At 43.4% G+C, this 26,345-nt stretch overlaps 2 protein-coding genes across 3 annotated transcripts in view; one reads left to right on the top strand and one right to left on the bottom strand.

Annotated features, from left to right (window-relative positions):
* Nucleotides 1-8,749: 8,749 nt before the first annotated feature.
* On the bottom strand, nt 8,750-22,558 carry EXTL2 (exostosin like glycosyltransferase 2). The gene is made up of 5 exons (XM_077824927.1): nt 22,337-22,558; nt 19,537-19,620; nt 14,414-14,841; nt 12,262-12,332; nt 8,750-11,566 (listed from the first exon to the last, which is right to left on the bottom strand). The coding sequence occupies exons 2-5, from the start codon at nt 19,539-19,541 to the stop codon at nt 11,075-11,077; spliced, it is 996 nt and encodes a 331-aa protein (XP_077681053.1). The 5' UTR covers nt 19,542-19,620; nt 22,337-22,558; the 3' UTR covers nt 8,750-11,074.
* A 1,270-nt stretch (nt 22,559-23,828) lies between these two features.
* Nucleotides 23,829-26,345, top strand: part of SLC30A7 (solute carrier family 30 member 7) — a 48,039-nt gene continuing 45,522 nt past the window's right edge. For both annotated transcript variants that reach the window (XM_077824929.1, XM_077824928.1), the window contains exons 1-2: nt 23,829-23,987; nt 24,247-24,348. In XM_077824929.1, the coding sequence (XP_077681055.1) occupies nt 23,933-23,987; nt 24,247-24,348 (157 nt within the window). In that variant the 5' untranslated portion in view covers nt 23,829-23,932. The remainder of the gene's footprint in view (nt 23,988-24,246; nt 24,349-26,345) is intronic.

Here is a 26,345-nt window from a genome sequence, read left to right as displayed (position 1 = left end):
TCAGCTATCTTGTGTTTGCCAGCAATACCCAAATTTCGCAGCAGGACTCTGTCCCCCGGCTGGAGCTCCTGCGAACGCACTCTAGCATCATATCGATGTTTGTTGCGGTCTGCGTTCTTCCGAGCCGCAGCGGTAGCTAAGCGATAAGCATCCCGCAGCTTTTCTCTTAGTCGGGATACATATTGCTGATGAGTTTCATAGCTACCTCCATCCTCTGATACACCAAAGCACAAGTCTATGGGTAATCTTGGTTCTCGCCCAAACATCAAGAGATATGGGGTGACTCCCGTAGCATCGTTCTTTGTGGCATTGTAGGCATGCACCAGAAATGCGACATGCTGGCTCCAGGTTGCCTTCTGCTCTGGTCGCAAAGTTCCCAACATATCTAATAGGGTTCGATTGAACCTCTCTGGCTGAGGATCACCTTGGGGGTGATAAGGCGTTGTCCTAGACTTTTTAATTCCTGCTATCTTCAGCACCTCCTTCAGAAGGTGACTCTCAAAATCCCGCCCCTGATCAGAGTGTATCCGAGCCGGGAATCCATAGACTGAGAAATATTTGTCCCACAATACTCGAGCAACGGTGGCGGCCCTCTGATCACGTGTGGGATATGCTTGTGCATACCGTGTAAAATGGTCAGTCACTACTAGAATGTTTCCAACATTCCTCTTGTCTACCTCTACAGACAAGAAATCAATGCATACCAACTCCAAAGGTTTGTTGCTGGTGATGTTCTTGAGATATGCAGCCCTCGTGGGCAGAGTTTTCCTTTGAACACATCGAGCGCAAGTCTCACATTTCCTGTGAACATCTTCAGCCATTCGGGGCCAATAGAACCTACTACGAATAAGTTCCAGGGTCCTCTCCATCCCTAAATGCCCAAAGTCATCATGCAGGGCCCTCATGGCCAGGGCTCTGTACTTTTTTGGCAGTACTAGTTGTGCTCGTTGTTTTTGTAAAGGGTCAGTGGTCATTCGGTGTAGCACTCCCTGAATCAGTTTTAGTTTGGTCCATTCTCTCAATAGTAGTTTACCCTCCGGGTTAGGTGGGACAACCGCAGCTGGGCTTCGCCCCTCCCTTTTGGCAAGTAGTGTATCACGAATGTCAATATCTTGCCGCTGGGCTTCTTGCCAGTCAGCCGCATTGAGCATGGGCAAAGGAGATTGGTCTAATGCAATATAGTTCACTGAAGCAGAAGGCATGCATTCAGGGGGCAGGCCCAAAGCTTCTGCAACACATCCCTGAAAGCCCTCACGGGCCTCTGGCTCTCGGCGACTCACACTGCAAATAGCTCTCACTCCATCTGTGGGTATCACAGCAACTTCTGGAGCCTGCGGACGCCTGGATAATGCATCTGCATCTACATTGCTTCTCCCTGATCGGTACTGAATGCTGAACTCATAGCTAGCCAAGGCAGCCACCCATCTCTGCCCTGTAGCATCCAGCTTAGCACTTGTTAACACATAAGTCAGTGGATTGTTGTCTGTCCACACCTGGAACTGAGCACCATACAAGTAGTCTCGAAATTTCTCAGTGATGGCCCATTTCAAGGCCAAAAATTCCAGCTTGTGGGTGGGATAGCGAGTTTCACTATCAGACAATCCTCGGCTGGCAAAGGCTACAGGTTTACATTTGCCTTCCACTTCCTGGTACAGGACTGCTCCCAGACCCTCCAAACTGGCATCAGTATGCAGGATAAATGGTTTGCTTGGGTCAGCAAAAACTAGGACTGGAGCATGAGTTAGGCAAGTAATGATTTCTCGAAAAGCCCTTTCACATCTCTCATCCCACCGTGGCCCAAATGGTGCAAAGGGGCCATTGTGTCTCTGCACAGGAGGCTTTGGGGACCTCCCCTTATTCTTGGACTTAGATTTGTTCTTGCTGGACTGATGTCCCCTGGTAAGATCATTCAGAGGCTTTACAATCGTAGCATAGTTTTTCACAAATCTGCGGTAGTAGCCACTAAATCCAAGAAAGGTCTTGAGTTCTCTGTAGTTACTTGGACGTGGCCATGTAGTGAGTGCTTCTATTTTATCAGGATCAGTACTCACACCTTCTTGGGACACAATGTGACCCACATACTTCACTGAGGTTCTGCAGAACTAGCATTTGTCAATTGAAAGCTTCAGACCATAATCCTCCAACCTATCAAGCACTTTAAGAAGTCTTTCTTCATGCTCCTCTAAGGTTCTTCCAAACACAATCAGGTCATCCAAATAAACTAACACTTGCAGTAAATTCATGTCTCCCACAACTTTCTCCATGAGACGTTGAAAGGTGGCAGGTGCTCCAGAAATCCCTTGGGGCATGCGTTCGAACTGATAAAACCCTAATGGGCAGATGAAGGCTGTCTTCTCCTTATCTTCTTCTCCCAGAGGGATCTGGTAGTATCCACTTCGAAGATCCAACACAGAGAACCACTGGCTTCCCAGCAAACAGTCTAAGGCATCTTGCACTCGAGGCATAGTGTACTGGTCGACCACAGTACGGCTGTTTAGGGTGCGGTAGTCAATACACATCCGGATTTTCCCATTCTTTTTGCGGACTACCACAATGGGTGAGGCGTATGGGCTACGGGACTCTGTAATGATGCCATTCGCAGCCAGCTCCTGAAGATGATGTCGCACATCTTCCATCTCAGAGAGAGCAATCTTCCTAGATCTCTCCCTGAAAGGTCGAGAGTCATGTAGTCTGATATTGTGCTCTACTCCTTTTGCACATCCCACATCCCACTCATGCAGTGAGAACACCTTGGATCTTTCACAAAGTTTCTTCCTCAGGCGCTCTTTCCAGTCCTCGGACACTGGTGAATCTCCAAAGTCAAACTTTGCTGGGTCTATTGTCGGAACTTGAGTTTCACACTGGGGTTTTACAATCGACTCAGGCTCAAAGAGGTCTGCTATCTTTTGTCCTTGCTTCACAACAACATCACGACTCGTTTCATTAGCAATCAGTATAGTCACCCTTTCCTGGGCTTCAGCAGGTAGGGTTATGACTCCACTGGGGACCAACACTCCTTCAGGGAGCTCTCCTCCCATCGGCTGCTCTATCATTGCTAACGTCCCTTTACTGCCTTTCAGCCAGGTGCTCATGACAAGCACTTCTTGCTCCGTCCTTGCAGGCACTACTAAGGGGGTTGTGCCCGCGTACTTCAGTGCCCCAAGCGGTAGCTCAGATGTGTCCCTTTTAGCGCTCTCAATTTTCCTATAGGCTTCAGCACAAAGCATATGGATCATCAGGGTATTCAGGTACTGGTCCCCAGCCCGCCTTCTGCAGTAATCCGCGAGTACCTTGAAGAGACTGGAGTTGGTCCCTATCAGCACAGACACATCAGAGGTCCCTTTAGGGTCAGGGCATATTAAGGCAGCTGTGTCTACCTCTTCTCTTACCCCAGCAACCTCCTCTGGGAATTCCAGGTGCACTATGACATACCCTTGATAGGGGTATTCATCCATGCTGAGGCCACACAGGCCAAGGCCAGTCAGTGGCTGTATAGGCAGGTGCCTAAGCATCTGTTGGTAGAATGACTGAAATATAATAGTCACTTGAGATCCAGTGTCAAGCACTGCTTTACACTCCACCCCTTCAATCCTCACCGTGACCTCTGCTCGAGGCCCTATCAGTCCTGCAGGGATCCCAGCTGGACAGTCTTTTCTGGGGGAATCTTCAAATCCTGCAGACCTGGGGGGTCCCCGTCCCCAGACCCTCTGGCAGCTACCGGATCTCTCCCAACTGATCCTCAGCTTTCCATACACTAAGGAGGGGTTTTCTTCATTACGGCACTTGGCAGCACTGTGTCCATCCTGACCACATCGGTAGCAGAAGAATTGACCTTTTCCCCTTCGCCTGGGGGGGATGGTGGCTCTAAGTGCGGGCTTCTCAATCGCCACAGTTTGAGGCTTCTTATTCCTGGAAGTCTTAACTCGGTCAACGGTACTTTGCAGCTCAGCTATCCGTTCCGTCAGGACCTGCATTTGTTGGGCAAGTTCCTCTCTGGTGCTCACCATCAGTACACTGGCCGTTTGCAGTGGTGTTGTGCTGCCTGGCTCCGATGTTTGGGCTTCCCAAAACTCACTGGCAGCCTGCCTTTCTTCCTCCTCTCGGACCTCTTTTATCAGCTGGGAGTAACTTGGGGGATGTTCCCGTCGTTCTCTTAGCTGGAGATGAAGTAGAATCGGGTTCTGATACTGAGTTCCTCTTACAATTTGAGCCAGTCTGGTCTGATCCATCTGCTCAGCAGTCACTGCTCCCCTCATGACAGCTCTCTGAAGCAGTCTCTCCAGTCTCTGTATGTAGGCTGAAGCCTTCTCGCCCTTTTGTTGTCGGGAATTAAGGAACTTACAGTAGCTGTCTTCAGGGCCCTCTACGCTCCCAAAGTTGTGTTCAAGGGCCTCTAGGCAGTCCTTCACACTGACCCCAGGGTCAATGAGCTTCAGGGTGCGAATCACATCTAATGCTGGGCCGCCAAGGCTCTCTATAAGGCATCTTCGCTTTTCTGCATCTGGTACGGCCCACTCTTGCAGCATTTCAGTGGTATGCTCTAACCAGGGTTCAAACTCCTCCTCCCCAGCAAATAATCTTAACTTACGACAAGAGTCTGACTCAGCATGGGGCAGCACAACCTTTTCCAATATTTGCCCCAGAGCTTTTGTCCAATCATCAGCCGAGGCTGCAGCCCCTGAGCTAGAAGCTGCTGAGCCAGGGCCCAACAAACCTGACATATTAGCCATTATACAAACAGTAATTTCCTCAAAATATAAGCACAAACAAAACAAAAAAAAAATATAAATTGTTTCCCAATGTAGTGGATCACTCAACAGGTGCTTGCGAGGGGTACTGACCCAGGCTATCCCGGACGAGCCCCCAAAAATGTAACCCTTCTGCCCGTCAGAGTTGGCAGCAACAAGGGCCGGGTTCAATATCTAGGGGATCCATTCCAATAACACAATGCAAACCGGCTCGAGCCCCCACCCAGTGACCTGGGACAAATATATACCACCCCCGCTGGGCGCCTCCAAAAGGCAATACTTCCCCTCTCGCAAGCACATAGCCTGAGTGTAGCAAAAGCCTTTTAATAACAGAGAGAAACAATGTGGCATTATGTTGGGGAAACACCACCAACAGCATTCATAACACAACCCATGAGCAAAAAAAACCCACCCCAGGCAAATTGGGGCATGCCCTTTTCCCTTTGGTTCTTGAGTCCAGCAACCCCAAATCACCCAAGGTCCCAAAAGTCTCTGTCCCTGGTCAGGGCAGCCCCAGAGTTCGAAAGTTTATCTGCGGAGCTTTACCTCCCAACCTGGGTGGAAATGGGACGGGGGTAAGAGGCACCTTACATGATCTGAAGCTGACCGCCCCATAGCTCCATAGCAGCGCTCCGCTCCGCCAGCCGCCCCACAAACTCCTTCGCTCCGCTGCGCTCCGCTCCGCCAGCTGCCCCGACAAACTCCTGCGCTCCGCTCCGCCAGCTGCCCCACAAACTCCTTCGCTCCGCTGCGCTCCGCTCCGCCAGCTGCCCCACGAACTCCTTCGCTCAGCTCCATGACCCACAAGCAGCTCCTGCCATCCACACACTGCTCCGCGTTGAACTGCTTCACCAGCCGTGCCGCAAACTGCTCCACAATATATCTTCAGGCTCCCCCACTACTTAACACAACACTCAGTGATTTCAGCTCTTAGGTGAATTCAGCTTGTAGTAGGGGAGCCCCAGTGCTGGTGCACTGTCAGCCCAAAGTGAGCTCAGCAGCCTATAACTAGACTTCTAATGAAATCAAAATTAGCTCTGATATTCCACAGTGGAGAGAGGAGGAAGTGCAATTAGCATGTAAGGCCCTCACCAAGGGGCCCATGCCACCAAGTATTAATACTTGTCCCCAGCCTCTCTCTATTCACACAGTTTTGGAACCCATGACCCTTGCCTAGCGAGTGCTACTTAGTTGATGGTGAATCCCTCCATCATAACAAAAGGCCACGTACAGTTCCAAGCACAGTTCCCATAATCAGGGTAATAACAATTTATTCTTCCTGCCCCAATAACAGAGACGCTGGGGATCCCACAGCAGCCAAAGTGACCATTTGAGCAGCTATGGTCTCATTCTAGGCGTGGTGGGTGTGCCTATGCAAATGACATCGGCCCCTGAAGTTCTTTTCCGCAACTTGCCACACCTCACCACCAGATGTCAGGGTGGAGCTCATCCTGACACTGCTTACAGAAGTAACTACTGGGCAGTGGTTACAGCCCCTTACCTTTGGCGGAGGTATAATAGGAACTGGTGTAGTGCTGAACGCCGACAGGTAACTGGCTAGAAAACTTGGGAAGCTAGAGTCAGTCTGAGCAGAACTGGGCCTCACATCTTCATTACACCTGAACTACTGTCCAGTATTATAGAGCTAGCTTCCTCACACTGCAGCATAAAACAAATTCCCCATGCATTGGGCTGAGCCTCAGGCACTCTGAGCCCATTCTTTTGGGGCCTCTAAGAAGTTATCCGGTGATGTAATATTTACTGGAGGTTGCTACTGTTAAGACTGTGGAAATAGCTGGACTATGGGGAAAGCATTCATAATTTGTTTATACCTGGTAACCGTGAGAGACTGACCCTTGGTCAATTCAGAAAAGATGTTTCTTCATAAGTAGGTCAGTGGAGGTGAAATAGAGTTGGATACCCTTATTTTGCTCTGTCTGGCAGAAGCAGTAGTAGCCGATGCCCAAAATAAGGGGAAGGGGGACTCTAGATAAGTCTTCCCCCACACAGAGTGATCCTAGTTTCAAATATAGCTGTACCTTACCGCCCTCCTCCCCCACAATTCACAGACTGATTCTATTCCCTTGCCAGCCCAAATATGGGTAGTTCAGATTACCTAGTCTCTCTCAGGCACACCACTATGCCTGAGTTTCCTCTCCAATCATACATCTGGGCTAGTCACACACTGCATGGCTAAAGTTCCAAAATAGCATGTCCCTTTCTGGGGTCTGTTTAATAATATACTGGTTCTATTCGAGTACTTGAACAGGAAGCTCCCTGTCATCCAACTTGTCCTTAATTAAAGGGCTGTGAAGCCTTTAGGTTTTCTTTGTAGTCCTTCTCCTCTCATATCAGGGTCCACAACAGTCTTCCTCACCCTTGCCTATAGGGGTTCCCCCAGCCCTTCACCACCTTCTGTGTATAGTCTCCTCCTCTCCCCCCAGTTGCAGACATCTACAGTAGTTCCAAGTGGTCTCTGACCCACTTGCTGGCCAAAACCTTACTTATGCTCCTTTCCCAAATCCTTACCAGGGGAGGATAAACTGTTACAGCTGTTGCTTCACTGGCAGGTCTGAGAGGCAATTCTCTTGCTCTGGGTCTTTTTCAGACTTAGCCATAAGACATACCTCTCTTCTTATCAGGCCTTTTTCTCAGTTTCATCATATGATTAGTCACATAACTTGTCTGGAGACCAAAGCTGCCACAATCCTGAGGTCTTAAAGGGTCTGAGGTCCTGCAACAGCCATGGTAGGCCATGCCTGCCTTAAAAGACTACCATGTTCAGTGCACCAGCCCAGCCCCTTGTCATTTTTTAGAACTTCCCGTTCCCCATCAACTCCCACTCCCTCCAATTCAGTCCCCAGCAGCTCAGAAATACCACTCTTTACACGTGCATATGTCTAGTTATTTTATTTTCATGAAGGATTTGTTGGTGGGGGAAGAGAGCAAAACAGTTTGGTTCTGACCTCACTATGGACCTCTTTCTGCAACCTTTTATTAACTTGGAATAGTAATAGCTTAGTCCCACTTAACCCTGTTTTAACTGGGATTTACATGGTGCATACACCTTGTGCTAGCCCTTTGCAGAGGGATCAGTTTCACACTTACTGACTTAAAGGGACTACTTGCACAAGTACATACTTTTCAGCATGAGTAAAAGTTGCCTAAGTGGGTTACTTCCCCACAAACCCTGTACCTTGGGAGTAAGTTGTTTAAAAACTTCAGATGGCAAGAACTCATGTAAATAAAACTCTCTACCTCCCACGTTTTACTACTCCTGATTTTCAGAATTTGTTCATCCACTGACTAGTCCAGTCCTAGTGTTGGAAGCTTCAAACAGATTTGATGGGATGGGATGGATGGGCTTTATATGGACTGCTTTCCTTTAAAAAAAATAAAAATCTTGAGGAAAATTATAGGGTAGGGCTTCTTGCCTGATCATCTGTCCAGGAAGGGTTCCTTTTCCCTATCTGTTATTATTTTTCTTCGGAGAGGTAGGTAATCTGGGTTTGACAAACATCAGAAAATACAGTTAAGGCTAAAATGTAAATTTTACACTGCTCATTGTGCTTAAGACTTGCAGCATACTAAGAGTCATACTACCCTGTCCCTTACGGAACTTTAATATATGGCAAATGGAGCTACTACCCACACCAATTGAAGGAAGATACAGTAGTAAAACTTTGAATTCCTAGGCACAGGAGGATGATTTAGGACTAGAGTTGCAGCATGAGATTTTAATTTTCTTTGATTTCTAGGTTTAAACCAGATGCTTAATGCCAAAATTTTCAAATGGGGGGGCCTAACCTAACCCTTTGGGTACATATTGCACCTATTTGCCCAAACTGCCTGCAGAAAGGCAAGATTTGTTAGGTGGGGCGGGTTTGTACACCAATTTTGTGGGCACAGCTTAGGTACCTAACACTTTAAAACTTTGCCAATAGTACTACTATAAGACAAAAAAGTACATAAGTATATAATTTGTATAACAATGCTACAAATTAATTTACCAATATGAGAAACACTTATTTTATTAATTGACAACTGATACAGAAAAGAAAAATGTCACAGAAGCAACAATAAGCAAGTGATGCACAGAGAGTTACTGCAAGGAGGTCTGCATTGGTAGAAAGACCACAGATATGTATATACTATTTATCACTGTTATCACTATCATTAAATCTACTTCGATTACTCCAACAAGATAAGTAAGCAGAGTTTTAGTCTTCACATTAAAACATGCTTTGCCACTTAAAATTTGACAACTTCTAAAGCTAACAAGATTACACTATCTAAAACAAATCCTATAATACAACTAATAGAACAAGTGTAAAAAGCATGGTCATCATCAGCCTACTTGTAAAGAACTTCTGACATTACTCAAGAGTCCTTTTTTCTCAGCTAACTTATTACAAGAATGATAGTCATAAACCATGTCTATACTAGGAAAATGACTCATTCCTGACAATGGTTGTCTGCCACAGATACCCTTGAACCAGCATTTAGAACAATATTTACTGCTAGTGCAGATGGGACTAACTCCTTTTTTAGTTCTGAGACTTGGTTCCACCAAGGCTCAATGATCTGATCTGTCCGTGTCTAAATTACATTGCCATAGATTATTTCTTCCACGTCTCAAGAATATTTTTTGTAATAGTTTTGTCCTATATTTAGGATGTATATTTAAAATGTTTCCAGTACTAGTTCAGCAGTCCAAAGCTGATATCAGCTGATGGTAACAAGTCCATTTAGCATAGGTACAACCAAAGAATTCAGAGACTGAAAAGACCCAACAAGTCATCTAATACAGTCCTCGCCAGGAAATGTAGCCTACAACATATTTCCTAATGTCTCCATAAACTACACAACATTTTATTTTTATCATAGACGTTTATTAGTTTTGCCATTTGAAAATAAGTGAAGGAAATAAAAATAGAATATATTCAATTCAAACAGTAAAACAAAATAAAGTAGACCTGTACGCTTACAAAATGTACCTTCTGGATCAGATGCAAAAATAGCTAGACAGACATAAAATATATCTGTAGTTACTACCATGAATTATACTTAAAACATTTTTTTAGAAGTATGAGTTGCTTTTCAGGCACACTTCTCCAGCATAATGCACAGCAGAACCTCAGAGTTACGCACACCAGAGTTACGAACTGACCAGTCAACTACGTACCTCATTTGGAACCAGAAGCACCAAAGACCAAAGAAAAAAAAAGCAAATACAGTACAGTGTTAAACGTAAACTACTAAAAAAAAATAAAGGGAAAGCTGCATTTTTCTTCTGCATAGCAACGTTTCAAAGCTGTATTAAATCAAAGTTGTAAACTTTTGAAAGAACAACCATAATGTTTTGTTCAGTTAAGAACATCAGAGTTATAAATGCCTCGGGAATGGAGGTTGTTTATAACTCTGAGGTTCTACTGTATATGCAAAATACTGAAATAAGAGTAAGTTCTAAAGGCCGTAGTAAGTAGCAAATATGGCATCTGTCTCTTTTGGCTGCATATGTGGTAACATAAGCTACATTTTTTATGATATATGCTTTTCATGTTCATTATCTTTCCCAAGTTAACAATTAGAATGTTTACCTTTCAGTTCCTGAGCACCCTCCCAGTGACTGTGGGCAAAGTAATGATAGGAAAAAAGGCGGTATCAGCAACATTATGCTCCATAACCCCTCAGTGGCCATTGTTATATGTGAGGCATCTAGAGATTTTTGATACAGAGACCGTGCTTTGTTCCATGACTTTGTTAGGTTTATGGTTTGATTGGAACCTCAGGAACATTTCACGCTGAATAACAGTAGTTAACATACAAGCTGTGAAGAGTTTTATAACCAAGTCTAATATCCTCGCAAACAGTTCAGTGTAGCCCTTAAAAGTTTTCACTAGGAATTGTTGAGAAAAATAGAACAGTCTCAAAAAAAAAAATATGTATAACAACACAAATATGCCAAAATACCATTCTAAAGAAACAGAAGTTTAGTTCTTCCATATGTGTGCACCAAGTGATTGTCCATTTTTCTCTACATGCTTTTGAAGGTCTAGCCCTGTAATTTCGACAACAACAGCTTCTCAAGTATTAAGAGATGAAGGTGAATTTATTATAAGTGAACATTACACATATGCTGTTCTTTAAACTTCTCAATAACTTACACTGGGGAAAGAAAATACTGTGGGCAAAATTCAGAGGCTATGTGTAAAGGAGGACAAGCTGGAGTAATGTATGCCTTCTTCTGGCCCCTCAGCATTTAACTTACACTGACTTGAATTCACTGTTTGATGTGTAACATATACCCCATGTACTATACATTCTTACATTTTATTCTTGTAATTGGCATAATTAGGGAACCCAAACTGAGAAATTATAATGTTAGAATATTTTAAGGGCATACTGTCATAAATATTAACCAATTTGTTTAGACAGTAAGATCTTTGTAGCAAGTGCTCTGCTCGGTGCCACATTCCGGAATAACCACTGTTAGTCTCTTTTTCTAAATTCCTTATGTCAACAGGTTTCACAAACACTCCTGAAGGCTTTCCGGTATGCTTTGCCACTAGAAAATTCATGACAATATCATCACAGTTTTGAGTTTCATCTATCAAAGCATGAACAGCGTCAGGCTGCTTTTGAAAGAGTTCTAGGTATCCACTGTGGAAGAATGCTGCTCCGATGAGAACCATGGAGTACTGGTCCCCATTTCCAAATCCAGGGGTCTGCAATTCAAAGCTGCCATAACTGTATATACCTGAAGGAGTGGAAACATGCTTTCTAGGAACAAATCCCACTATCTGATCTGGAAATTGCTGTAAGAAAATCAAAAGATAGCAAAATTAAAGTTCCGCACTACAGTCAAAATGTTAATCAATACAGCAATACAAAACCTTTTAATAGAAGTATCCCTTATGAGGCTATTATTGATAGAAGTGCAAATTAATTGCTATGAAAGATGCAGATAATATAAAATAATCAGTTCTGTGGTCTGCTGGCCTGCACCACATGGAGATTGTTGCAAGTTAATACAAAATGACCTGCAAAAGCTGATAGACTGTGCTTCCCTCCACATCATACAATGCCAAGTAGCATCTGGCCAAAGTTAATTTGCAGTCACATGTTTGGGATCAAAAATAAGCCTACAGATAATCTCTGCACGGTAAAGAGAAATATTACTATTGATTTCTGGTGCACAGCTTCCAGATCAAATTAAAATTTCTTTGCTGCATTTAACCAATTAGATTTTCTGATAGCTGTGACTTTGTAATTTGCCTTTTAAGCAGAGGAATGATAAAAACATCGCTTATACCGGCAGCCTGTAATTTTGTATCATTAAAATATTATTCTTCAGCGTCTCTTGCCTTTTAGAATTTAGCTGATCATCTATATGACAGATGATAACAGTATGTCCTAGAAATAGCAACAATGAACTGATTTAATCTTTCCATTTAGTAAAATTGATATAAACTCCATTATAAATATGCAGGATGCAATATACAAACATTACCTGCCAAACAGAGAAGGCAAAAGCAAGGTCATAGGCACTAATCAGTGTGTCGTCATCCATCATTAAAACAGCTGGAGAGAGGAAAAAAGACATTTACACTTTTTAATTAAGGTAAAGAAAAATTTAAAATCATTCAGTGATAAATACAGGCAGTCCTCAACTTTATGAGCTTTGACTTAAGACAAACAGCACGTACGACCCTTCTAGGTTGACACCCTGATTTGACTTACGACCATTGGTTTTGACTTTACGACGCCTGCAGTTCCGAGTTACGACGTTTCAACTTATGATGCAATTTTCAGGAACCAATTGTGTCATAAGTCCGAGGACTGCCTGTATGTGTGAATTTACCTGTGCTATGTGCAATGACAAGCTAGTCAGACAACTCCTATAAACATTAGGGTGAGGTGCATAGCTAAATCACCATGCAACAGGCTGAAAATGTATACTTAGATATTAAGGTTACAGTGAAAAGAATGTTTAACTTTGCAGTTGTAACAGATGATTAATTGACCTGAAGCAAACACAATTTTTAGCACATTATTGCTATTATCAATCACAAACTATCACTATAGCATTAAAAGTTGTGCAGCATAGCTGAACAGCTGTACAGTGGAAAATCTGTGGTCGGGCGGGGGGGAAGAGGGGTTGGCAAAGGAATACAACAGATTTTACTAATTGCAGGTCACGTTGGAGTCCTAATAGCTTTTTAATACTGTGTAAAGGACAACTATAAAAATCAAGGAAAAATAATCAGATCCCATATTGTCCAGTATGATGCATTATATGATTTTCCACATAATAATTATTTCTTAACATCAAGGAAACACCAAGACATAAGTATTTCCACACCACTTCTCTGGGACCTAGACAGGCAAAAAGAGCATATTATATAGGCAAAAATTCCCTCTTATTAACTGCAGGATAAGGCCTGTTGCTTCAGATGGGAGGGATTAACTGGGTATATCTCACTTAAATCAGTTCCCTGACATTGCAGAAGTCTCAGGCATTCATGCACCTCTGTCTCTCTTGTTATCTCCCTGTCACATGTAATAGTCTAGTTTCATGTGTAATACTATGGTTGAATTTCAGTTGTTGCGTGTGGTATGGGAATGCTGGGTGGATTTGATGGGTAATCTGTCATATACAAGGGATCAGATTAGATGATTTCGTGGTCCCTTCTGGCCTTGTATGAGATCCTAGAACCTGAAAACATGCTGCATGTAGGGGTGAAAGCAGGATGCACATAGGTCAGTTCCTCAGGGAGGAAACATAATGGGGTGCTGACCCCTTTATGGCAATGCTATGGTTCAGTGCAACCCTGATTAAGCAGTAGGGCGTTCTGGGGGCTGTAGTGCTCAGAGGCTTTCTGGGAATTTTAGGTTGAGTAGCAACGTATGCTAGCGTAGAGGGTAGTGAAATAAAAGTTTCCTTTTTACAAACAAGAAAGAGCCCACAAAAGAGGTGGGACTTATGCGTCTTTTTACTTGAAGGAAACTAGACTTGTTGCCGGGTCTCTCCTGCAAAGAGTTGAGGAAGAGGCCTTGATGAAAAGCCAAAACGCAGGGAAAAATACCCAGAGAAAGAGTAGTGATTTGGGCTAAAGAATCAGACTGGGCTAAGGGGGGAATATAGAGAGCAGCACATACTTTTGGATTTCCACCAAAGGGCTGTAGAAAAAGGCATGTGAACCCCTGTACTGATTTGGACTTTTTTATGTTAGTTTTGTTGGATTAGGGAGGATTTTTGGATTTGGCTGGAAAGCTAATCTATCTAGTCACCTTTGCCTGAAAGAAGAAACTGAGATAGCAGCCATATTTCCATGAGTACAGCAAGGGCCCTCCCCCCATTCTCTCCTCCACCCAGTGCTTCTAATACAGCCTCTGAGGGGTGGAGGGTGTCTAACATCCATGCTACATGATCTCCATGTGTCCTGCTGCTTACATCTTCCCTGCTGCTGTTTTCTGCTAAGTGGAATTGCTCAACAGCTGGTGGATTCAGAGGTTTCTGGATCCACTTGGTCAGTGGGAGTTTTCCCATAATGATCAAATATGCAGTTGTTCTGAGTGATAGATAAAATGATAAGTGTCCTGAAAAGTGGAAATAATATTGTTAGCAACAATGCTACCTATAAGAGTGAGGCATTCATTACCTTTTGTTTCCAGTTCAGGGAAGATCTGGAGTCTGTTCCTCATGTGATTCGTGGTCTGCACTTTGAAGACAACAGGTATAGGATGTGGTCCCAAAGAATTCCACATTTCTTCTGGCATCTTCTCCCCAACATTGTTCCACACAACAATTACTTTGTGTAGATGGGGGATGGCTTGATAATGATTTAAGAGTTTCAGCAATAAGTCAGTTCTGTTGTATGTCTGCATAACAAGAGTAAATGAATCCAAGGCAGACTGGCTCTGGGATTTTGGTTCCCTTCGCAAATTGGGCATTTTGTCATCTTTACTGTTAGGAAGCAAAGCCATTAAAGCACCTGCCACAAGGAGTAAGACAAAGATCACCACAGACGAGAAGCGAAGTAGTCGGATTCCCATAACTCTTCCTGGTAGCTTACAGATGTGATGACATCTTTATTAACAAAAATTGAAATGGGAAGAGAAAATTCATCAGTCATCTACCTACATAGTCAGTTCACTGTAAAATTAACATAGACCTCACTCAGCTCATACTCAAGCAAAATTCCAATTAAAGTAAATTGGAGTTTTGTCCAAGTAAATGAATAAATCTTTTCTGGAGCCTCTACGTGCTCCTGTGATAGAAAGAATAATTACTATTTGTATTAAAAAACTCCTTATCAAATAGTCTGAGATGGTCCTTAAAAACTTTATTTGTATAATCATTATGTGAAACATGAGATAATATTCTAGTATCCTCTCTAAAACTGCACATGAATGTACTCTTGTCTTGCAAGTACACCAGGAGTTAAGTCTACATGTGATGTTACCTATGAGGTCACCCACTGAGAAATAGCAGATGATTGAACACGGATCAAAAGGGTTTTTTTTTCCAGAGAAGTGTGATGCACAATGATGGCCAAAATGACAGATATAGGGCTGGTACCAGGGAGAAGCAGTAAAGATGACCGCCTGAGGCAATAGACACATGAGTGGTAGCAAAACTCAAGATGTGTCATGAATCCCATACGAAGTCTACCTTGACACTCATGTATGTTAACTCTACTAGGTGGGGCTTGTGCCAAGGATAATGAAAGTAGAATCAAGGAGCATCTTCCCCTCCTTCTTCCCACTTGAACCCTCACTCCAATGCCTCCTCCTGCCCACTGCCTATTCCCACCACCTCCTCCTTGCATCACTAAACATTTATATTAAGAAAGTACCTAGAGGCCAACCAGTTTGGGACCCATTTTGCTAGGGCTTTACAAACATATAGCAAATGACAGTCTCTGATCCAAAGAACTTATAGTCTATCCATAATTATTTGGGTTTAAGTGAATTTTAATTCTTATGAAAAGTGCTGGATTAGTAACTCCAGAGTCCTTTGTTTATTAATGTAACAGGTACAGCATAGTTATAGGCAAGCTTCACTAAACTGTCCCAAATTGACTGAAAGGAATCATCACTAGGGATGAAAGGGTAGGACTGCCTCTATGCCTCTTCAAGGCATGACTTTTCTGCAGAGACCTCAATGCTCAGTTCTGTCCACTCCCTTCTCCTCTTCCACTGCACTGCTTCCTGACTCTGCTTACTAAATCATGAAAAAGTTGACAGTTTTTGTAGGAAGAGAATGGCAGGGAAAATCCATCATTAGAGATTCTGCCATCCAGGACAGGAGGCAGCAAGAAGTTTGGTTTATTATTATCGATATTATTGTAACGCTTAAAAGCTCTAATCACGGTCCAGAACTCTGTTGTGCTAGGCACTGTACAAACACAGAACAAAAAGACAGTCCCTGCCACAAAGACCTTATACTTAGATTGTAAGATAAGAGACAACTGATACAGACAAACCAGGGAGTACAAGGATACAATGAGACAGTATTAGTCAGCTTGATAGGTAGTTGTCTAACCGTTGTCAAGCTATTTGTAGGCATCACAACAAAGGATAGTTTTTAGGAGATTTGAAGGAGAACAATGAAGTGCCTTTGTGGATGTATATGAGGAGTTCCTCCCAAGTGTGACGATCAGCATGGGAGAAAGCACAGAGGTGCTTGTTTGAAAATTTAACAAGTGGGTGATAGAAGCTTGCATCATGGGCTGATCGGAGGGAGGGGTGACCTCTCAATACCGGACGAGAGATGATAGGTAAGATGGAGATGTGTTGTGATGGGCCTTGAAAGTGAAAACAAGTAACTAATATTTAATTACTTATTAAAGGGGTAGCCTAAGGGGTGCAAAGAAAGGAGTGACATGGTCCAAGCGATGAGCTTGGAAAATGATCTTTGCAGCAGCATTCTGCATGGATATGAGTAGACAAGACTGCATTTAAGGCCAGAGAAAAAGAAGTTGCAGTAATCAGTATGTGAGATAATGAGAGCCTGGACGAAAGTTTTAACTGAGTAGATAGATAGGAAAGGCCATATCTTAGATATTTTATGCAGAAAGAATCTGCAAGATGAGACATAGCCTGGATGCGAGGACCTAGACAGAAGTCTGAGTTGAAGATAATGCTCAGGTTATGGGTCCGAGTGAAGGCAGGATGGTGGTATTGTCCACTGTGAAAGAGAAAGGAGATAGCATAGAGGGTTTTTAGTGAGAAGAGTAAGAGCTCTCTTAGCCATGTTGAATTTGAGCTGCTGGCTGGACATCCACAAGGAGATGTCATTGAAAGGCAGAGATTTTAGTTTGGTCAGAAGGAGACAGATCTGGAGCAGAGATAGATCTGTAATTCATCAGCTTAGAGATGGTAGTTGCATTTGTGTTTGCAAGTGAGATTACACAGAGCTAAAGCATAGAGGAAGACGTTTAGAAGGGAGACTAAGGACCTGTGCAAACCCCCACAGAAATCTGGAGGGGGAAGACAAGGATCCTCTGAAGTACATGCTAATGGAGCAATCAGAGAGGTAGGAGGAGTAATTAGAGAGAGAGGAAAAGAACTAGGAGAGGACACAGTTATGGGAAGCCAAGGGAGGACAAGATTTCAAGAAGAAGAGCATGTGTTGAAAGTAGCTGACAGGTCAAAGAGGATGAGAATGGAGTACTAGTTCTGAGAGGAAGTCATTGGAAACTTCAGTGAGAGTGGTTTCAATTGAGTGCAAGGGGTGGAAGCTCGATTGGAGAGGGTTTAGGATTGTACTGGAGAGGAATTCCAGATAGCTACTGCAAATACTACATTCAGAGAGTTTAGAGAGTAAATGAAGAGGGGAGATGGGGCGGGAGCTGAAGAGGCAAATGGTGTCAATGGTCAATTGTGGGTTTTTTTTTTTTTTTCTTAAGATGGGAAAGACTAAACCATGTTTGCATTTTGTGGGAAAGGAGCCAGAGCCAGAGGCAGTGACAGGGTTAATTTCCTCTCTGTAATATTCTGACTATTTGAGGTGCAGAGCCTCTCCTTCCTGTGGCAGGCATTGGGCTGGAGTCGGTAAGGACACAACTATGATACTAGGCAGTGAATTTCAATACTACAGACAGACTGAGCACATTCTTGGGCATGTCTACAAGGAGGCAGATAAAGCCTGGATAGGAATCACATCATCACTGTGTATGTGAACCAACCAGTGACGTGATAAAAGCGCTCAAAGGCAAAGTGTGGGATGAGTGAATCAATACACTTGGACAAAACACAAGAATATGTGACAAGGAATGAGCATGAATTGGAAGGAAGATGGCTGAGATGCCCAGATAGCTATTTTACATCTCTATATTCTACAATTCAGTGCAGTATTACTGGTTATTTATTTTAATATATAATTCAATTTAAAAAGAAAATCACCCTGTGTTTCAATGTTCTTCTGTTTATTTTATGCTGCCATGGAAAGGCAACCATATAGTTTAGTCACACAATCAATTAGTCACAATCTAGTGGTGCTGCTGCACCACAATAACTAGAGGGCCTTGTCTCAAAACTTACAGTGCATGGAGAACACTGTATGTGGGGGTGTTGTCTAATAGTATTAAGTAGCTATTATTTAATGTGTTCAGTCTGGTTGCTGGCACATATGATTCATTTCAACTCTCATTTTGAAATAATATATTTTCCATAAGAATTATTCATATGCCAGTTACTTGACTATTGTTCATTGAATATGCTGAAGCAGATCAATCCAAAGAAACTCATCAGCTTTGTGTCTTGTTAATTCTGAAATATCTTGATGGACCTGAGATTATTATATGCAATGTTGTTTTAGTTGTGTTGGTCTCTTGTCTCTCTCACCAACAGAAGTTGGTCCAATAAAAAATATTACCTCACACACCTCATCTCTGAGATTTAGTTGCATTTATTTGTTTACTGAAATATGCAGTATCCCAATGTGCCTTCATTAATGTTGTCTTTGTACTTTTTATTTTCGTATCATTGCATGGTATGCACTGAGACACAAAAATATTATTTTGAAATAATCTTTTAAATTAATATTTTCTTCAAACATGATGTGTACAGAAGAGGAGAAAACCCCAAATATCTTGGGTATTAAGACTATATTAGTACATATCTTGATCAACTCTAACTTGAGAGCATCCAATATGTAAAATGACTTTGCTGATATAACTTTAGCTTCATCATTGAGATTTTTGGTTGTTGCTGTAGGATCTTGGCAAAATCATCTGTATTCTTACTTTGAATACAGCTGATTTGATTAAATGATATCCTGATTCATCTCTTAGGAACCATCACCACCACTTCTGTAATAGCCTCTTGTTTCTTTCTCATAGGGCAGGTACGCCCTATGCAGGTACGCCCTATGAGGTGGGTATCCTAGGTAAACTTTTTAAATTGTTATGTACTTTTGCTGTCATTTATTCTCAAGACATATGAGTCAGATGCAACTTTCTAAGCTTGCTACTGATCAATAAAGGTTATAAAGAAACAACTAGTGGGCCATATCATGCTGGGAGTGGCGTTTTGCTTAAGCAGAGACCCCCCCCCCATTGATTTCAGTGGGGAGTTCTGTTTAAAAATTGGTGAGACGTGATCATCCTTCATGTTTAAAACCCTAGAGAAAGTATTAAAGTTTACAGGGATGTTACTTTCCTCTGGATACAATAAATGCAAGCTTAATTAATTACACAGTAACAGACCAGTTTAGACAATATTAGCATGAAACAATTTAATAAAGTCATACTTTTAGTTTTAAAAAAAATGTACTTACCTCATTTTTGCCAAGATGGACTGGGTATATTTTGGTTTGTTTTAAAGGATGGTGCTGATTAGGTGAAATTAATTCTGTTTGGATCTGTTGGAGGTGAAAGGAATTATGTAACTTTTGATCGTGCATTTGCTCACCAATCACCCAAGATCCTGTCACAGTCATATATTTGTGTATAAAACAAGTGTTCATCTCAACAACTGATGAATGTACACATTCTTGGCAACTGTCCATCTTTTCCTGTTGTTCAGCTGAAGAGTTTTCATTGGATTTCATGACCACTATAAAAATGCATTGCTAAACCAGTATGTTAGAAAGAAAAATGTTCTTAGCTCAAGCATATTTAGCTGCTCATTGCAATATTATTTATTTGTATTACAGTAATACTTACAGGCCCCCATTTTGATAGGTAGTCTGGATGAGTTTGCGATCTAAATAAACAAGATAGTGTGGAAAGAGAAAGAGAGGCACAGAAAGATGAAGTGACCTGCCCAAAATGAAACATCAGGTTGGTGACGCAGAGCTACGAAAAGAACTCCAGTGTCCTCAGTCTCAGTCCAATATGTCATATCCACTAGACCACATTAGAGTACATCGTGGGCTACCATAATCACCGCTGGTTCAGGTGATAGCCTCCCACTTTTCCAGTGCATGCCATTCATGTTCTCCATCTCCCATGTTTATTGGTTGATTTAGAGGTTAAAGGGGAAGCATGTATGGTGATCATTACGATTTTTCCTGTCTCATTTGAAGGCAGGTGAGGTGGAGATGGCAATAAAAGTTCAGGTGCAAGAGGGTAGATGGGTTGGTAGCAAAAGTGAAAGGGCAGAAAAGAAGGATGGTCTTGTAGTTAAGGCACTAGATTGCAGTCCAGGAGATCCAGGTTTAGTTCATAGTTCTGTCACAGACTTCCCACACGACATTGGACAGGTCACTTGTGCCAGTGAAGGAACTAGGGATCTCCTTGCCTGCAGGTCATTGCAGGATTGGGGCCTGAATCTCTCTGTCTAGTAGCATCCTCATTGTCTAGAAAGGGAAATACTTCCTCTCTCTGTCTCTATTTAAATTATAAGCTCTTTGGGGCAGGGTTATTTATACTCTGTTTTTGCACTGTGCCTAGCACAATAGGGCCACAAGTTTTGTTGGAGCCTCTAGTTAGTACTCATAGTGAATAATAAGGGTGAGCACTTTATGGGGTATCTGTGAACTGCAGAGGTGGCATTTTCCATGCCTGCAAATCAGAATGAGCATTTCATACATTTTGGAAGGAAGACAATCATAGAAGTGTAGGACTGGAAGAGACCTCAATAGGTCATCTAGTCCAGTCCCCTGCTCTCAAGGTAGGACTACATAATAACTAGACCATTCCTGACAGGTGTTTGTCTGACCTGTTCTTAAAAACCTCCAATGACTGAGTTTCTACAACCTCTCTAGGCAATTTGTGCTGAACTACACTGACAGAAAGTTTTTTCTAATGTCCAACCTAAACCTCCCTTGGTGCAATTCAAGCCCATTGCTTCTTGTCCTAACCTTGGAGGTTAACGAGAAAAAATTTTCACCCTCCTTCTTGTAACAACCTTTTATGTACTTGAAAACTAGTATGCCTCACCCCCACCCCCCGCAGTCTACTTTTCTCCAGACTAAGAGGAAAATTAGTGAGGGTTTTTTTTTGTTAAATCTCTCTGTGTGAGGAACGTAGATAGATACCTGTTTCTATGTTTGGACAATAGAAATATGGGAACTTAGAAGAGGAAGAGCTAGCGTTAAGTTGTTGAACCTATGCTTCCGTATCAACAAAATAACTTATTTTAGGTTATATAAACTTTACTGATAGAAATGCAAATTGGAAAGTCTGTATATTTACAGCACAGTCTAGTGATCTGAACATGTGACAGACAGTCAGGACCTCCTGAGTTTAGGTTCTGGTTCTGATTCTGTGTGGCCTTGGAGAAATCACTTACACCATTTTCAAAAGTGACCCGTGATTTTGTTTGCCTCAATTTGTGGGTGTCCAGGTTGAGACACCATTGTGCCTAACTTTTGGAAGTGCAATTCCTAATGAAATCAATAGTAGCTGCTGCTTATCAGAACTTATCAGCCCAGAGGTGTCTCAAGATGGTCTGCCGTAAACTGATACAGCTGCAATCAATGTGCATTTTTAAAAATGTGGACCTTAAATTGTATCTCAGATTCCCTATTTTCAAAACAGGCATTGTGATACTTGCCAAGATTGTTGTGAAGATTAACTAGTTAATATTTTTAAAGCACAATGAAAATCCAAACGTAAGTGCTATGTGTTATTTTAAAACTGTTGGGTTTCTGAACATTTGTGTTTACTTAATAACATACAATGGGCTGTAAATGATAAATAAGGATATCATAGATGAATCTCAATTTAAGATATTAAATTAGAATTAGTATCATGGTGCTTTCATGTATGAATGTGCTGAACAATGCAGCAAAGTAGGATATAAAATTCCACTGCAACTGTATTGGACTTCTTCCCACACTGAAAGTCTCAACATTCCTTTGTAAGGAATATTTACCTCTTTTAAACAAAAATAAAATACAAATACTGAGACAGTCAAGATATGCGATTTTAACCCCCCTTTAAAGAAAGAATTCTTCTGAAGCTGTTGTCTGCCTAGACCGTATCTCCCTACCCATTCTAATAATCAGCACTCATTTTATGAAAACAGTTCATTAAAAAAAACACAAATAAATTATTCATAGAACAGCCACTTCACATCATTGCCCCAATTAAAAATACCTTCCATATTATTGCATTTTATTGTATCCTTACCTAGAATGCTGGAGACCGTGAGCCAGACAGCTTATTTGTCTAAGCCTTGATTTACATAAGGAAGAATAGAGATTTTTTAACCGAACATAAGAAGCCTGCACATTTTTTGTAAACTCAGTCAGCTTGCACTGGTTGTATTTTTAAGTCAACAACATTGATAGAAAAACCCTCCTTTCCTCCTCCCAACGTAAGAGACTCAGCAGAAGGGCTGGAACAAGCCCGTACTACCTTTCCTTTCTGTGGCATAGTACTTCCTGCTAGATGAAAACACTCCTCTTCCCAGCAGGCTCGAATTTGTAGTTCATGCGTTATCCCGACCATAACAGTTTGTCAACCCTACTTTCAAGCAAGCTTTGATTCTTACAGAGAATCAGATATTTTTTGCATGTGTTTGTTTTCAGTGTCACAGATGGTACCCGTCTGTTTTATGGGAGGAGAAGTTCACCTTGAAATGTACCTGAGAATCTATAAAACTAAATTTCCCTAATTTGCCTTATAGTCTTTATTATTAAATCTCTTCCTCATTCCAGTTCAAATACAAATATTTCTCTATAGATTGCTGGTCACACAGAAAAACAAGATATAATTATGTGAAGTTCATTTGGATAGAAAATTAAAGAGGAAATGTACATATCTAACCTATTCACGCCTTCGTTGATACAAATACTATTTTATCCTATAGGATATTATAGTACAGTGAGGATTTTGCCGCCACCTTCAGTAGGTTTTATTTAGTAACAGCATAAATCTTTCAAGAAAGCGTTAGGATTTGGCTGCCTCTGAGAACTCTGACTAAAATGCATGGAAATGAAATAGCTAAAGAAATTGCTGTATAGAATGCGTCCCTAGACTGGTGTCTGTGTGGGCGGAGGGAGGATCCATACAGCGGTCTCGCCTATCAATAGATGAAGGTGATCTGCAAGCAAAGGCTTGCTTTTATTGAACTGCGCTGTCAAGCTGCGGTGTGTAGGGGACTGGGTCAAGCAGCGAAGCTATGCAGTAAAAACGGGATCATTCTGATTTCCAAAGGAGGTAGTTATGGGCGTACCACACAGAGGATTCCGGGTGCGGAGAGAGGGCAGACTCAAGGAAAGGTCATTTTTGAACATCCAGGAAAGGATTCAGGACGGAGAAGCAAGGTGTAAACGGCTGCAGCAAGGAGGAACGATCAGAGGCATATCTCCTCCGCAGGCTCTGGTTAAAGGAGCTTTGCTGCGAGCCTCAGCACACAGGACCGCAGCACCTCACGGCCAGCCCGTCAAGCCCACGCAGGCCCGCCGGGAAGCAAGGAGGAAGGGAACGCGCCGCCAGGCTCAGGCACTAGCTTGCCCTCACCCATCCCCGCCCCTTCCGGATAGAGTCTGGGGCCGTTGTCCTGCCAATCGCCCCCGTCTCCTGGTCTAGCTCCGCCCCCAAACGTGGAACTAGGTTTCTGGCCCCGCCCGTTCGCTCCCGTGGCGCCTGCGCAGGCGCAGAGCAGATGCCGGAAGTGTGGGAGGCGGATCCCGGCGCGGCAGCCGCGCCGCTCCCAGCCTGCCCTGCTCCTTTCCGGGGTCGCCGGCGCCGGGAAGATGTTGCCTTTATCCATCAAGGACGATGAGTACAAGCCGCCCAAGTTCAACCTGCTCAGCAAGGTCTCGGGCTGGTTCAGGTGAGCGGCGGGGCCCGGGCCTGGGGGGGTCCCCTGGGGCGCGCTCCCCGGGGCTGGGGGCCCCCAGGCTCTGTGCCTGGGAGCAGGGGACCGGGAAGCGGCGCCCTAGGGACCCCCCCCACCTGCGGAGGGAAGGGGCGGCGGCGGCGGCTCCCCCCCGGGGTGACGCTGCCAGCCGCCGTGCCCTGGCCGTGCCCCGGGCCGCGGTTGCCCTGCTCCGGGCCCGCGGCAGCGAGTGACCGCTGTGCCGTGTGTCTAGGTCCATCCTGTCCGACAAGACCTCGCGGAACCTGTTTTTCTTCCTCTGCCTCAACCTCTCCTTCGCCTTCGTGGAGCTGCTCTACGGCATCTGGAGTAACAGGTACCGGCGCGGCGGGGGGGCGGCTCCCGCAGCGGCAGCCGCAGCCAGTGCCACGTCTACTGGGCCGCAGGCGGCGGCTCCTCCGGCTTTGGGCTTGGAGTGCGAGCACCGGCAGGCGGGGTTTACGGGCGGGGGTGCCCCTGAAGTGGGGGAGGTTGAGTCGGGGGAAGTCAGGGGCCCTGACCTTGCCCCCCTCCCACCCTCAGCTTCCATCAGCTTCAGGGCTATGCTTGTCTCTCAAGCCCCGGGCAGGGCAATGGCTCTATGTCTCAGATTGATAACCAGGCTTGAGTGGGGCTTTTGAATGATTGAAGAAAGATTCCTACAGCATTAGCTTTGTGATGGCGGGGTTGTGACTCCCCCTTCCCTGACACTGCACCCTGCTAGTCTGAGCTCTTGTCTACACCTGGGAGTTAACTCTGATTAAGGAAGGGTGTGAATTGAAAGGTGTATAATGGCCATGCTTAGACCCCAGAAAATAGGTATAAAAATCGGGTAGCCAGTTCTGGTCTCTTGGGTCCATCTCTCAGGTGTTATCCTGCATATTGCTGAAGAGGGCTTATGACCCCGTCTCCTCTGCTTTGTCTGCTGGGCTCAGGGCAGAGGAGTAGTGGTGGCTCTGGGGTGCACTGCACCATATGGGGATTGCTGCAGTTGCCCTCCCCTGTCCCCTACCTACCACATGGATCCTTTATCTGGGAAAGTGAAAGTGTTGATAAACTGACAGCCAAGAGGCCGAAGTAACACTGCATAGAGTGCCGTTATCTTTGTATCCGTAAGTGGAGTTGAAACATCCTGGAATAGGTAAACAATACATGCCACTAACTCACAAACTCAAAACTAGACAAGACACAGACAGGACAAAAGCTTAAGAATCAGAATGAAATACTTCAATAGTAAAAATTGAAATAAAAAAAAGTGAAGTGATTTTTGGTGCTGGTTTAAGGTGCTCATTTGATACCAGTGTAAATAGAAATAATCTGTCCCCTTTAAAAGGCAGAGTACAAACAGTGGCAGATTTCTTTGCACCATGGATGTGCCTCTCTGACAGAGAGACTGTTCCTAAGATGAGAGATTTCAGTCTTCGCATATTCAGTTTTTGGATTCTACAGAAACTGACCACAAAGGTGTCTGTCAGTGCCAACAGTGGATCCCTGCTTTCTGAACTCAGATTTTGGTCTGACTTCACAAACTGTAAAAGGTCCATCAGACTAACTGTTTTCTATTGTGGACCTTACTTGAAGCACTAACCTAGAGGTGAAAAGCTCTTTTTCCTGTTACCCTCCTATGATTGTTTTTAAATGTCTCACTCAACATATGGTAAAACCCTTTGCTTTCATCAAAAGAGTTGCTACTTCAGCATGGTTCGGATGGCACAGAATGGCAATTAATCCTTTAGATTCGCCTGACTTTGACTTTGTAGTTATTTTGAGAATTGTGAATAGTTTGCTGTGGGCATAATTAGACTATTCTGGTATGGAGGAAGGGTTGATGTTAGAGATTTCTAAAACTGATCTTTTGAAGGATGTATAACAGGGCCAGGTGATCAAAGGATTTCAAATCTGATACTTGATATTGTTGCCTTAGGTATGTCCGAATATTCTGCTCACGTCTCTGTCCTGATGGGAGAAGCTAAGAGCAAAGTCTCAGATGTTGGAAATATTCACTAGAATAGATGTGGTCAGAGAGAGTTGTGTTTGAGCTGTTTTATCATTGTTGAATTAAGCTCCGAAAGGTTGGCATCTATCAGAGGCTTTTCTATAGCACCCATTATCCTAGTATACTATCTAAGGCCCCGATTACACTATGGGCGCTACAGTGGCACAGCTATGGCGCTATAGCTGTGCTGCTCCGGCGCTATAGTGTAGATGCTTCCTACAATGATGGAAGAGGTTTTTTCATTGCTGTAGGTAATGCACCTCCTTGTGCAGCAGTAGCTAGGTCACTGGAAGAATCTGCTGACCTAGTGCATCTATGCTGAGGATGTTGCTTTGGGA

The sequence above is a fragment of the Eretmochelys imbricata genome, chromosome 8 (assembly GCF_965152235.1).
Source record: "Eretmochelys imbricata isolate rEreImb1 chromosome 8, rEreImb1.hap1, whole genome shotgun sequence".
NCBI classification, from domain to species: domain Eukaryota; kingdom Metazoa; phylum Chordata; order Testudines; family Cheloniidae; genus Eretmochelys; species Eretmochelys imbricata.
Note: the sequence above shows the minus strand (reverse complement) of the source record. Positions and strands in the feature narration are given on the sequence as shown.